Source organism: Pristiophorus japonicus, chromosome 4, assembly GCF_044704955.1.
Source record: "Pristiophorus japonicus isolate sPriJap1 chromosome 4, sPriJap1.hap1, whole genome shotgun sequence".
In the NCBI taxonomy this organism is placed as follows: Eukaryota; Metazoa; Chordata; class Chondrichthyes; family Pristiophoridae; genus Pristiophorus; species Pristiophorus japonicus.
This window is the reverse complement of record NC_091980.1, coordinates 127,460,871-127,475,966: the sequence shown is the minus strand read 5'-3', so window position 1 is coordinate 127,475,966 and position 15,096 is coordinate 127,460,871. Positions and strand designations below refer to the sequence as shown.

Genomic DNA, 15,096 nt, shown 5'->3' with positions numbered 1-15,096 from the left:
TATGCCGGTACCAGCGGCGCCGAGGAGTATCGCCCGGGAGCATCGTGCCGGTGTGCAACGCCCCTGATATCCACAGGGATGGAAACTTTGGTTTACGCTGCACCCGTAGCACCATGTAGTGTCACCGCCAGAGAAAGCTATCATGCAGAACTGTCCTGGGGCGCTAAGGGAAGTAATGACTGCATGAGGTAAGTGTGATTGCTCGGTTTTTTTTGTGATTTAACTTTATTGGGGTGAGTCATGTATTGAGAATGCTTTTTGTGTTTTTTGTTCCGATTAGGGCGCTACGAATGACAGCTCTTTAACATGGGATATTCAGTTGTTCTCCTGGCCTAGAGCCCTAAGAGAACACTTCCCTTAGCGCTCTACTGCACTGTCAGGGCACAACCACTGAATTTTGTGGCTCCCGTCGCTAACCATTTTCTGGCGCTAAATTTAGCGAACGTCTGACATTAGTGCCTTAAAAACTCTCCAAACAAATTTCTAGCCCTTGTAGACTTGAGCACACACAGGTTGAACCTCTCTTATCCGGAACCCTCGGGACCTGGCCTGTTCTGGATAAGAGATTTTTCCGGACGAGGAGTGGTCACGTTAAATTGGATGGAACAGGTACTGAGCAAGGGGATATCAGGGCTGGCTGGCTTAGGGCTGGGAGTGCGGCAGAGAGATCATGGGGGTGGGGGGTGGGGGTGGTGGGAAGTGGATCGCGGGGTCAGGCCAGTGATTGTGGGAGTCAGCAGCGACGAAGGACTTCAATTTGTTCATGTTGGCAGTTCTGCGCATATGCCACCTCATGGCTGGGAATGGTTCTGGACAAGGGCCGTTTCCAGATAAGGGAATTCTGGATAAGGGAGGTTCAATCTGTAATTCAAGGCAGTACTGAGGGAGTACTGCCAGAGGTGCCGTCTTTTGAATGAGATGTTAAAACTGAGGTCCTCTCGGATGGATGCAAAAAATCCCATGGCGTTAATTGAAGAGTGCTGCCCTTACCAGTATTGATCCTTCAGCCAACACCACGAACAAAGATTGGGGAAGTTTTCCAAGTTGCTGCCTTGGCATAAAACTAGCAATGCTTATAGGCTACAGGTTATAGTAACAGACTTCAGGAGGTCTTATATAGGCTGGTGAAATGGGCAGACAGACACGATGCAATTTAATGTTGATCAGTGTGAAGTGATGCTCTTCGGGAGGAAGAACTTGGAGAGGCAGTATAATCTAAACCGGACTATTGTGAGGAAGGTGCAAGAGCAGAGGAACCTCGGGATCCATATTCACAAATCTTTGTAGGTGTTAGGGAAAGTTGATAAGGCGGTTAAGAAAGCATAAGAGAGATTTTGCTTCGTAAATAGGGGCATTGAATGCAAAAACAAGGACGTCATGCTAAAACTTTATAAAACACTGGCTAGGTCTCAGCTGGAGTATTTTGTACAATTTGGGCGCCACACTTTAGGAAGAATGATAAGGCCTTGGAGAGGCTACACCGGAGGTTTACTAGGATCGCATATCAGGGAAGGGGCACTTTAGTTATGTGGAGAGATTGGAGAAGCTGGGATTGTTCTCCTTAGAGCAGAGAAGGTTAAGGGGTGATTTAATAGAGATATTCAAAATTATGTGGGGTTTTGATGGAGTCGATAAGGAGAAAATGTTTCCTCTAGCAATTGGATCAGTAACCAGAGGGGCACAGATTTAAAGTAATTGGCAAAAGAACTAGAGGGGAAATGATGAGAATTTTTTTCTCACACGGTTGTTAAGATTTGGAACACACTACCTGATAGGGTGGTGGAACCAAATTCCATAGGAACTTTCAGAAGGCAATTGAACCTGTGTTTGGAGATAACTAATTTGCTGGAAATAGCTGGAGTATGGGAATAAATTGGGGAGCTCTTTCAAAGAGCTGGCACAGGCACGATGGGCCAAATGGTCTTCTGTGGTATAAGGGGAAGGATGTTTGTTTTGGGAATTGAAACAATTTCTACTTTGGATGCTCATTGTCAGCATCGAGCATGGTTAGATAATCCTTCTGCCCCGACAGTTCGTCTCAGTCTCAACCTCAGAACCTACTGCACCAGTGACACACTGGGGATAAAGTTGGTCTTGGGGTAGTAGTGCAAAACAGGTGAGAGCGAATTGCCTGCCCATTTTACACCCTGTCTGGCATTCTTTTCCATCGACCTGAAAGGTAAAGAATATCGGGCAGAATGTGAAATAGGCTGCCAATTCTCCGGCGCCAGTTTTAGACTACTGCGTCAAGGCCAATCTCGCGCCCCTCCCCCCAACCCCTGTCAAAATCACCGATTGTCCATACTTCACCCCGCTGTCCTGTCTGTGCCCTCACTGAGTGAGATGGTCAATTTAATGCCAGGCCATGTTTTTATGATAGGGGAGAGGGGCATGTCTACTAGGAGGTAGGTTGAGACTATCCAAGTTCATTTCACATTGGATCCTTACACTAGCTTGCAGTGGAGGCAGGATTGGAGACAGGTCGCAGAGTTGACAGGTCACTGTCTAATTCATTATGCCACCTAGTTCTCCATCCTTTAAACTTTGATGACATAAGGTGATGAAAAGCTAATCTAACAACAGAAGGTGCATTATCTAAATGATATCTCCTGTGCTTAGGGGTCTGATTGTTCTAAATGCGAGCCTCAGTTACCTGGTGGAGCCACTTGAAGATGGCCTTGGCCAACACCTGATCTACAGGGCCGAGCTTCTGAAGCTAAAAAGCGGAACCTGTGGACATCAACAGAGCAAGCACAAAGAAAATTGGGTCACAGACTTCACCAGCCAATTTCATCCAGCCCATCATCGGGTAAGGATAGCTGAGAACCAAGTCTTGTCAAGAGTCACACCAAAAGCCTTAACCTACTCACTCTTATGGGTGATCCTCAGGCAGTGTGTTTGGGCTGAGCACCAGTGACGCCACGCTGGGCCCTTGTCTCGGCGAATTGGAGCCGGTGGGAGCGGATCACGGTGGCCACCGCCTGGTTTTATACTCGGGGGGGTGGGGGTGTTTATTTCACACTTTGGATTATTATTATTATTCACTCGGGGGGAGCGAGGGCATCATGGCAACGGGTTTGGTGAGCAAGCTGCAGAGTTTGCATATTTGATACTATTGCAACAAGAAGAGAAAAGTGAGTGGGTAAACATTTGGCAGATGGAGTATAATGTTGGAAAGTGTGAGGTTATCCACTTTGGCAGAAAATATAAAAAAGCAAATTATTATTTAAATGGATTACAAAGTGCTGCAGCACAGGGGGACCTGGGAGTCCTTATGCATGAAACACAAAAAGTTAGTATACAGATACAGCAAGTTTTTGTTATGTTGACACTGCCATATCAAGTACAAGCTGTAAATGGGGGAATAGGGGAGGGGCACCAGTAAATGGGGGAAAGGGAGGGGCACCAGTATATGGGGGGATAGGGGAGGGGCACCAGTAAATGGGGGATAGGGAGGGGCACCAGTAAATGGGGGGATAGGGGAGGGGCACCAGTAAATGGGGGATAGGGAGGGGCACCAGTAAATGGGGGGATAGGGGAGGGGCACCAGTAAATGGGGGATAGGGTGGGGCACCAGTAAATGGGGGAAAGGGAGGGGCACCAGTAAATGGGGGATAGGGAGGGGCACCAGTAAATGGGGAATAGGGGAACCAGCACACACTGCGATATGTGTGCTCACTAGGTCCGTGAAGCAGAGCAGGTCTCCAGTCATCCTGGTTCAACCCTTGCCACTCGCTAAAGGCCGAACTCTGTCAAGCCCGTGTGGTGCTGGTGTGCAATGGTCACCACACATTAAAAAAATCCATGCACAAGCATCTTCCACCCCCTCAATTGGGGTTCAGGATTGGAACATCGGATCCTTCATTGAATTATCTGTGAACTCATGTGCAAACAAGTCATCCTCGTTCGAGGGATCAGCTATGATGGTGATGATGGGTGATCATTGAGCTCTTGGGCATTTTCTGTTTTGATGTCTAGCATTTGTTAATTTTTTCTTTACCTCATGTGTTGCTAAGTTGGGAGGCAGCATTCACATCAACACATTCATAAAGACAAGGTACAATTAACAGTAACCTCTTTAATACTTACATGTGGCCTGGAGCCCACAGACTCAAACCTCACACACTGCTATCATTAAGATCTCCAATCTTAAACCAGCATAATGCAGAAAAACCTCAAACAAATAAGGCAGAAAACTCTTAAATTTTAAGATAACTCCTTGGCGCCTAACAGTACACCAATGGCTGATATTATACGAAAGGGTGATATTATAGCAAGGGGTGATATTATAGCAAGGGGTGATATTATGGCAAAGGGTGATATTATGGCAAGGAGTGATATTATAGCAAGGGATGATATTATAGCAAGGGGTGATATTATAGCAAGGGGTGATATTATGGCAAGGGGTGATATTATGGCAAGGGGTGATATTATAGCAAGGGGTGATATTATAGCAAGGGGTGATATTATAGCAAGTGGTGATATTATAGCAAGTGGTGATATTAGAGCGAGGGGTGATATTATAGCAAGTGGTGATATTATAGCAAGGGGTGATATTATAGCAAGGGGTGATATTATAGCAAGTGGTGATATTAGAGCAAAGGGTGGTATTATAGCAAGGGGTGATATTATAGCAAGGGGTGATATAGCAAGGGGTGATATTATAGCAAGGGGTGATATTATAGCAAGGGGTGATATTATAGCAAGTGGTGATATTATAGCAAGTGGTGATATTATAGCAAGAGGTGATATTATAGCAAGTGGTGATATTATAGCAAGGGGTGATATTATAGCAAGGGGTGATATTATAGCAAGGGGTGATATTATAGCAAGGGGTGATATTATAGCAAGTGGTGATATTATAGCAAGGGGTGATGTTCCACCAAGGACTGATATTCCAAGGGGTGATATTAGACCAAGGGGTGATATTCCAAGGGGTGATATTATAGCAAGTGGTGATATTAGACCAAGGGGTGATATTCCAAGGGGTGATATTATACCAAGGGGTGATATTATACCAAGGGGTGATATTAGACCAAGGGGTGATATTCCAAGGGGTGATATTATACCAAGGGGTGATATTAGACCAAGGGGTGATATTCCAAGGGGTGATATTCTAAGAGGTGATATTATACCAAGGGGTGATATTCTAAGAGGTGATATTATACCAAGGGGCGATTGTACACCAAGGGGTGATATTCCAAGGGGTGATATTGTATCAAGGGGATGGTACCAAAGGATCATAGTACAACAAGGAATGGTGAAGAAACATATAATGAGTCCATCTCAGAATTCTCTCTCCGCTATTTTAGCCAATTGGTTAACCTATCTGTTTCAAACAGGTTAATGCCTTGCATTAAAACTGAAGAGCGTGATTTAAATGAATGCGTTGTTTGTACTCTAGGACCCCACACCATTAATCGATGGGCTGAGATTTTAAGACCAGTACATTTGAGGATAAGCTAGTTTTGACATTAAATAGAATTTGTTTAGTTCACTCGTGCTGCAGAAATGACGTTACACAGATTCACATCTGGACATTATATTGTAGACGGTGCTGTATCGCTCTAAGTGTTATTTTTTCAACTGCACAGGAAAAGAGAGATGCGGTGAAGGATATGAAGTATGTGGAGCTGTATTTAGTGGCTGATTATGCTGAGGTAAGGCTCTTTATGTTCCTTGTGAGACTACACTCATTTGTTTTATTCACTGATAGGTCTAGGTGAATTGTCAAGGCTCCTAGTTCATTAGCCCACTGAGATTGAAAAGGATGGAACAGATGATAAATCAGGATAAGTAGTGGTTAGGTGGGAAGACTAAGGGAGGGTAGGAGTTGACAGTTGTGCAGTCCTGAGAGGGAATGAGTTGGAGTGGGAGAGCATTGAATGGTGTTGATGGTTATGAGATGATTTAAAGCAAGTGATCGCAAATCGGCAAGCCCACTATACATTTTTATTTCCACTGACTTCAATAGAAGTAAAAAAACGGAGAGAGATGAAAAACGTGCTGCCGAGTTGCTGTCATCCATTTTACACTCGCACAAAGTCACGATCTACCCCAGTAATTCGGAAGGATTTAGGGGTGAATTTCCACCTGGGTTCTCCCAGGCCACGGCCATTACGTAAGAACATAAGAAATAGGAGCAGGAGTAGGACATTAGGCCCCTCGAGCCTGCTCCGCCATTTAATGATCTTCTATCTCAACTCCACCTGCCTGCTCTATCCCTATATTCCTTGATTCCCTTAATAGCTACACTTGGCGGAAGAGCCCTGGGAATGCTGGAAAACAGGGTATGGGCCATTTTTTCAGGGTTTCCATGGGTTTTCTGCGGAGGTTATTGTGGACGATTCGGAGAACCTCTGTAGAAATTCATCTGCCTTAGCTTTTTTAGGAAGAAAAAGAGATTTACATTTGTATAGTGTCTTTCTCAGCACAGTCTCCAAGTGCTTCACATACGTTGAATTACAGTCCCGAGTATTATGTAGCAAGACTCCACAAACTTGCACTGAAATGAATCATCAGTTAACCTGTGTGAGGAGCGAGGAATGCAGGTCAGGACATCAGGAGACTTTCCTTGCTCTACTTCAGATTCTTCTATGGGTCCTTTGCAGACAGTTGAATCACAACTACAGACTGTCGGGCCTCCGTTTAACATCTTATCTGAGGAGCAATACCTCCAACAGTGCAGCCATCCCTGAGGTCTGCACTGGAGTGTCAGCCAAACTATACGCCGTAGTCCCTTAGATTGGGGCTCGAACCCACGTTGAACGCGAGGCGAGAGGGCTGCCATTGAGCCAAACTGTCACTTTCTCCGTCTTGATTGATCCGCCAACAAAAGGACATGTTTCGTAATCGCGTGTTTGAAATCCACGGGTTCCCGCGACTTTATTTGCAGGCGACTAATTTCTGAGATCAGCCGCCATTCTCCTGTTGAACGAGGAAGCTCACCACAGCCCTCTCCTTTTGCTTCTAACATCCTGCCTGGGTCAGTGTAAGCAGCATATACACTGTAAAATTATATTCGTAGGGAAAGACTGTTGTGCCTCTAAGTAGAAGTTACATTTCACTTTCCAGGTTTCATACCCCACGCCACATTATAAGCCATTGTCTTCCATTCTGCATCATATCATCTGTCTTCCTTCTAATCATTTCATTTAATGCCAGACAGACAGGCATTTCCCCCAACCTCACGTCTTCCTCACCCCCGAAAGCGTTAACTCTTGCTGGGTACAGTTCCGCGAGCACTGGCAGCCCTCCAGTACTTTGCCCAAGTGGCTATTCTTCATGTCCGAACTCAGCCAGTTAAGTGTCGGCAGTCTATTCGACATGGCGGGCACTTCCTCGCCTAATGTATGTGTGTTTTCAAGCAAGGTTCACTCAACAGCGAACAGGACAATGAAGCCCCCTCCCGCCGGCTGACTTTGAGGCCAGTTGTAGCACCCCATCACTGCCTGGCATAAAATAATTGTTACATCCATCTCCTCATATAGAGTTCAACAGCTTAGTTAATCACTACGACCTTTGAATTGTTGACGTTTTAACAGATTTCCCCTTCCTGATACATCGTCCAGTGTGGCACAGAACCTATGGACTACAAAGGGTAAGGTTTGAACACCAGTCTATGCTGAGCGAATGAGCCATCATTCAGTTTTGCCCCTCAGAGTCAGCATCAGGCAGTCTCAGGTCAGCCATTGCACATGCAAATGGAGATTAACGCTCCCTCTGCTTTGCCACCAATAACCGCGATTGCAACATCTGATGCGATTCTTTTGCCATCTTTTGACATAGCCTATTTACTACCGATTAATCTTGAATGATTGGAAATGTTCTTGAAGTGGACCATTTTTCAGGGTTATGGGGAAAAAGCTGGACTAAATTAACAACCCTTTCAAAGAGCCAGCACAGGCCTGATGGGCCAAATGGCCTCATTCTGTGTGGTAAGTTTCTAGGATTGTATGATATGCAGTTTGTGCTCTGGGAATTTGACAAAGACTGTGCAAACATACTTTATTTAGGACTCTTCCTCGCTAAGAGATACTTTAATGGGATAGAGAAATTAAACCAGGACAATGTTTGCAGATTTACCAGGGTAGCAGACTGACATGGCAAGCTGAGGACAGAGCCAGGAAGTATTCCTTTACACAGAGGGTGAGCAGGAGCAGGTTGCTGGGAAATTTGGCTGAGACCTAGACGAATTGATAGAGATTGATTACCATGATTAGTCAACAACTCCATTATCGTTGTATCATGCAACCACCAGGATGATGGAAGGGCCAACTAGATGGACCTTGGTCTTTCTTCATCTAGCAATTCCTATGTTCCTATGACACCAGATTAATTTGGGAAGCAGCTAAATGCTGTAATGGGAAGACTATAGGGTTTGTAAGATCAAATGAGCCAAAAACCTTTGTCATCTGGGCCCATCTTGCCTTACCTCATGACACTGGGAAGCTAATGTTAATCCTAGTGAAACTTCACTGAACCTTTGAGAGATGGTCAGTTTCTTTCCTCTATCTAATTCTATCACCTTTTAGTTTCAGAATCATTATTGGGATCTCGAGAAAACAAAACTGAAATTAAAGGAAACTGCGAACTACGTTGATAAGGTGAGACCAAGTGTGTGTTGCTGTGGGTTTTGTATGTTAGATTGTATTGTATGTTACCAGGTGTCCTGGCCAATATCTATCCCTCAACCAGCATCACTAAAATATATTATCTGGTCATTATCACATTGCTGCTTGTGGGAGCTTACTGTGCGCAAATTGACTGCTGGGTTTCCTACATTGCAACAGTGACTACACTTCAAAAATACTTCTTTGGCTGTAAAACGCTTTGGGCCATCCTGAGGTCGTGAAAGGCGCTATAGATATAAAAGTTCTTTCTTTCTTTCTTTCTTATTATTTGTTGGCATGCAAGATTGCTTCACAATGCAGAACATGGAAGACATGTAAACGTTTATCTGACTCACTGAAAGCGATATACGTTGCAGGGCAATGACTGGGTTTTGGATTAATCAACACTGGGCAGTCATGTAGAGCCATATGCTGTGTTTTGTTCGGCCTACTATCAGGCCAACCGTTGAGTCAGTCTCTCTACCTGAGTGTTTCTCTCAGTATTACAGGTCCCTGAATATCAGGATTGCCTTGGTTCACTTGGAAGTGTGGACTCATGAGAACAAGTGCGATGTGAGAGAGAATCCCTACAGCACCCTCTGGTCCTTTTTAAAATGGAGGCGACAGACACTGACCCGAAAGAAGCACGATAATGCACAGCTGATCACGTAAGAATCAAAGAGTTTTTCCTTGTATTTCATCAGGACTCATGGACACCAGCCGTTGCTGCTGGAAGGGCAACTAATACCACCTAAAATCCGTTACCGGGGCAGTTTTCCATGTGCCCCACCCCATGAAGGGTTCCATAACATTGTATTATTGGCACCACGACCCCCTCCTTTATCCATGAGAATCCGAAGGTTCCTGCGCCCTATAAGGGGATCTGTTCTACCCCTGCAGTTGCCGCATTGTTGCTTGTGGGACCTTGCTGTGCACACATTGGTTGCCGCATTTGCCTCCATAACAACAGTGACTCCCGTTCAAAAGCAATCCATTGGGTATAAAGTACTTTGGGATATCTTGGGGTTGTGATAAGATGGTTTATAAAATGCAAATTCAATTATAATGAAATAAAGATGCACTATTCCACATAATACTGAGCCAAAAGCAAAATACTGCAGATGCTGGAATCTGAAATAAAACAGATAATGCTGGAAACCTCAGCGAGTCAGGCAGCATCTGTGGAGAGAAACAGAGTTAACGTTTTGGGTCGATGACCCATTGTCAGAACAGTCATCGACCCGAAACGTTAACTCTGCTTCTCTTCACAGATACTGCCTGACCCGCTGAAAAGTGCAGCATTTTCTGTTTTTAATACTGAGCCACACTGGTCAGAGGGTCTCCGGGTTGATTCTGTAGCTGCTTTTCAATTAACTTCAGCCCCTACTGCACTAGGGAGGGGAAAAATCTACCAGGGTGTCCCATCCTGATCATCAACAAGTGATTCCGGCTGGAAAGTGTATGGATTAGACTTTCCTATGAGCCCCTCAATGCCTGATTGCCCGCTCAGAAAAATCACTAACGTTTGGTGAGTAACGCTGGCGAGAATTTCCACTTTTATGATAAAACTAATTAAAACTAATTGCCCGGCAAGAAACTGGGCCCTGCACCTTTATTCTCGGCAGTTTTCTCGGTGGTTAAGGAGAAACTAAGTAAAACGGTCATTTTTTTTTAAACTTAGTCCAAGGCTGCGGTTGGGCCTAGGGAGGGGGGAGAACTTAAAAAAAAATGTTTTCAATAAAAACAAAGTAAATGCATTCCCAAGACACTTTTACATCTAATCAGCATTTTAAAATGAAAAAAAAAAGAACCTTTAACTTACCTTTCTTTGCAGAGTACTCACTTACTGCCCTTTTTAAGCAACTTTTACAGGGCGGTTCTCTCGGCGATCCGGACGGACTTCCGTTGAGGCTAAACTTACACGTTGGCAATTTTCTCGGCATTGCATGTCGGCGGTTTGGTCCCGGCGGACGTTTCAGATTTGGGCGATACCATCAAAAAACTGAGGGGAAAACTGTCGCCGGTTGGAAAAACAGCTGTACTGCCGAGAAAATCGCCAAGAACCCGCCGAAAATGATAGGAAAGTCTAGCCCTATGATATATATTCGATATATATGATATACGGTTTATTAAAAAATCTTTACAGTCTGTAAAGAAGATGGTTAAGATAAGACTTTCCTGACATATATATAAATATTAAATTAAGTAAATCCTGAACTAACATAAGGCTGGACATTGGGACAATGGATCATACATAAATATAAATGAAAGAGAAGTTAATTTAGATCAGATTTTGTTGGGACTTCCTCACATAAAAGGTAAGAAATACCTGGAATAATCTGCCAGTCAGGTGAGTAAATACGAGAGGGGCGGAGGGGAATTTTCTGAGGTAGCACTGTCCACAGTTTTTCGCCAATGATTTCTTGGGCACCAGTGCATAGTCGATTTTCTGCTACACGCTACCGGCAGGCATGTCTGCTTGTGCTGGAAACTCTTTTGTACCCACCAGGTACAATAGATGGAAAACCCCATGTTGCACACGGTTGGGAGGGTTCAAATACACGGGGGCCAAGCTAAGACCTGAGTTAAGAAGTGGCCTTTTCTCATCCTTGACTTTATTTCTGTCTTGTAACGTTAGATTTATTTTTCCATGATTGTGAATTTGCATTTAGGGGGATCACCTTCAACGGCACCACGATTGGCTTGGCACCTCTAATGGGCATGTGTTCAGATTATCAGTCAGGAGGCGTGAATATGGTGAGTGATTGCAGATGGACGGCAGCTCTCGCACGGAAAAGCTGAAAGTTCATGTATTTATTTTCCATCAGGCAATGCGGTTGGCAAGGCGTTAGAACACTCAGTGCCACAGAGTGGTAGACGCTGGTTTTCAGCACTATAACTCTCCTCTGGCTGAGTTCTCTATGGGGCTCCTTGCACTATCTTCACCTCCCCATGGAATTTCAGCACCAGTTGGGCGTTGGGGGCTAACAGCAAGAAGGATCAATAGCTTGTGATAATAATAATATCATTCAGTTTTTATTAATACATTTAAGACATCCTAAATAAATTTTGCATCTGGGTCTTTTTCCCCAACATTATAAAACTGGCTGCCATTTAAAATTCAAATTACTCAAAGAATGCTGACTGGCAGTGTTTGTCCTCAGTGCGGCTTAATGTGGGGGAGGGGATAGCGTTAAATCAATGGATCAGTGTTCCTGCTTTTGATTTCCAGTAAGGAGTCGGGGGTCAGTGGATGATAATTATGTCTCATGAGTGAGAACAGAATCAGGCTCAGTTGTGATGCCCCCCAGTGTCCAATAGGCTTCCTGTCTGGCCTAACACCTGAAGAACGCTCATAGGGAATTGCCTGTGCAATGCTGCGGCACCAGGATAGAAGGGATGAAGAGAGAAGAGATGCGTTGGAATCCCCTCAGGCTGCTGGCCGTGTGGGGATTATTTCAGTGGTGTCAGCCGTGGTCCAGTTGGTCGCACTTTCACCTCTGAGTCAGAAGATCGTGGGTTCGTAACCCCACTCCAAAGCCTTGAGCCCAAAATCCAGTCTGATACTCCAGTGCTGCACTGTCAGAGATGCCCTCTTTTTGATGAGATGTTAAACCTGTCTGCCTTCTCAGGTGGATGTAAAAGATCTCATGGCACTAGAGCAGGAGAGTTTTCCTCGGTATCCTGGCTAATATTTATCCCTCAACCAACATCGCTAAAAAACCCCAGATTATCTGGTCATTATCTCATTGCAGTTTGTGGGATCTTGCTGTGTACAAATTGGCTGTCGTGTTTGTCTAAAAAACAACAGTGAATACACATCAAAAGTACATCATTGTCTCTAAAGTGCATTGGAACGTCCTTAGGTCATGAACGGTGCTATATAAAAGCAAGTTCTTTCCTACCTTTGTTTCCTGGGTTTACGCTTATCCCAGTTACTGTTATACCAATATTGTGGTTACTTTAATATTGAAAACACAAATGTTTTGATTATTAGTGAGAATACAAACAGAAGTGACTAATAAACAAATAACTTGACTCATGAAGCTGACAATCTTCCTTTTCCCATTGGTCTATTTTCCCTCAAGGATCACTCCGACAGTGCGATCGGCGTCGCTGCCACCATGGCCCACGAGATGGGGCACAACTTCGGGATGAGTCACGATGCTGACGGCTGCTGTACAGCCCGCCCGGAGGACGGAGGGTGCATCATGGCCGCAGCCACTGGGTGAGGTCCAGCACCATCGGGATAATGTTCCAGCATAGTTTTGTGAGCTTGTGTGGAGCCCAGGTCTGACCTCGTGCCCTCTAAGTACACTGCATTGTAGCAGAAGTGATGAGGATCAGGGGAACTCTTCCACAAAGTGTGAAAGACATGAGTAGAGTTCAAGGATGTATTATCAACACATCTCATCCAAAAGTCGGCATATCTGACAGTGCAGATCTGGAGTGTCGGCCTGGATTATGTGCTCAAGTCTCTGGAGGAGGAGTTGAATCCACAACTTATTTGACTGAAAGTGAGAGTTCTACCACTGAGCCAAGGCCAATACTGGTGCAATCATTTCTCAACCTGTATACTAGGTGGCTGTGTATCAGAGTACATATCTAAACTTGCTTCAGCCAAGGAATTCATCTTGACTCAAGAATGATAATTGAGTTGACACTTTCCCCCATATCATCTCTGAAAGTTACGATTGAATCCACTTCCACCACTTTTCAATGCATTCCAGATCATAACATCTTGCTGCATAAAAATATTCTCCTCATCTCCCCTCTGGTTCTTTTGCCAATTAGCTTGGGCTAGACTTTCCACTTCACATCGCCCATCTAAGGCCCATCTATGGCCCAAAATGGACCTCTATCGCCCATTTTGAGCAAAAAGTGGAAACTAGGCCCAAAATATCACCGGAAAAATAGGCCCCCAAGTTCCCACTTTGATCGCTGAGATGATCACCCAAATGATCGCCCACACAAGGCCCATCCCAAGTTTCAGCACTTAGCATGCACTTAGCTGGTCCGATGCAAGGTCCAAAAGAGTGCTAAAAAATAGTTGCCTTTTCAGGGCCTTTGAGAGGGAAATGGGCACTACGGACGCCATTTTTAGCCTCTGAGGAAGGGTGGAGAATTGTTCTGAGTTATTTAGAGAGTAAAATTGATGCAAATTGTACTCAGAAATTTTGGACAGGGAATATAAATAGGTATTATCACCTTATTTATGCATATATTGGAATTATTTGAAATATCAGCGGAAAAATAGGCCCCCAAGTTCCCACTTTGATCGCTGAGATGATCACCCAAATGATCGCCCACACAAGGCCCATCCCAAGTTTCAGCACTTAGCATGCACTTAGCTGGTCCGATGCAAGGTCCAAAAGAGTGCTAAAAAATAGTTGCCTTTTCAGGGCCTTTGAGAGGGAAATGGGCACTACGGACGCCATTTTTAGCCTCTGAGGAAGGGTGGAGAATTGTTCTGAGTTATTTAGAGAGTAAAATTGATGCAAATTGTACTCAGAAATTTGGGACAGGAAATATAAATAGGTATTATCACCTTATTTATGCATATATTGGAATTATTTATTAAATAGCTTTTACATAGTGAAGTTATTTAATGATATTCCGTGGGGAAACAGAATAAACAAATCTACATGAAGAACTGTACGTTGTAAAACTTATGTAAGTTTGAGAGAAGGTTCAAAAGTTGTAGAAATTTTTTTTTTATTAACAAACAAAGAACTAATGAACAACACCCTCCCTCCAACCCCCCACCCCCCGCACCAACCCACCCTTCCCTCAAAATCCCCAAAACGTTACAAGAAGAAGAAATGAACATTTTACAGAACAAGTGGCCATTTAAGTAATGATAACAAGTGACCATTTCAGTCACGCTAACAAGTGACCATTTTAGTTATGATAACAATTGACCATTTCAGTCATGACGACAAGTGACCATCTCAGTCATGACAACAAGTGACCATCTCAGTGATGACAACAAGTGACCATTTCAGTCATGACAACAAGTCACCATTTCAGTGCTGACACCAAGTGACCATTTCAGTGATGATAACAATTGACCATTACAGTGATGATAACAAGTGTCCATTTCAGTCATGCTAACAAGTGACCATTTCAGAAAGAATGGAAAGGGAACAGTTACATAATGATAACAAGTGAACAAGTGAACATTTAACTTTATGCTGGGTTGTGTAAAATTTAGTTATGTTTAAATGTAACCCAATAACATTGCAGATTCTAGTTACTATTTAGATCATTAAATAATACATAAATATAAATTTCAACTACTCTCGCAGCTGCCAGTAGGCTGTTCCACCGTTTGTGGCACTGGTCCGGTGTGCGTGTTTCATTGGAGGCCGATGTGACTACATCGGCTATTTCAGACCAATTCCTGCGATATGCACAGGGTGGAGGTTTCCCCTGCTCACCCCGTGTCAGATCCTCCCACCTGGAGCTGAAAGCATTTACAAGG

The 15,096-nt window shown here is 44.2% G+C and overlaps 1 protein-coding gene across 1 annotated transcript in view; it reads left to right on the top strand.

The window, feature by feature from the left end:
* adam19b (ADAM metallopeptidase domain 19b) overlaps positions 1–15,096 on the top strand; it is a 202,605-nt gene that overhangs the window by 140,637 nt on the left and 46,872 nt on the right. Inside the window, exons 6-11 of the mRNA XM_070878580.1 lie at positions 2,620–2,809; positions 5,595–5,660; positions 8,535–8,606; positions 9,114–9,280; positions 11,285–11,369; positions 12,701–12,840. Of these exons, the coding sequence (XP_070734681.1) occupies positions 2,620–2,809; positions 5,595–5,660; positions 8,535–8,606; positions 9,114–9,280; positions 11,285–11,369; positions 12,701–12,840 (720 nt within the window). The remainder of the gene's footprint in view (positions 1–2,619; positions 2,810–5,594; positions 5,661–8,534; positions 8,607–9,113; positions 9,281–11,284; positions 11,370–12,700; positions 12,841–15,096) is intronic.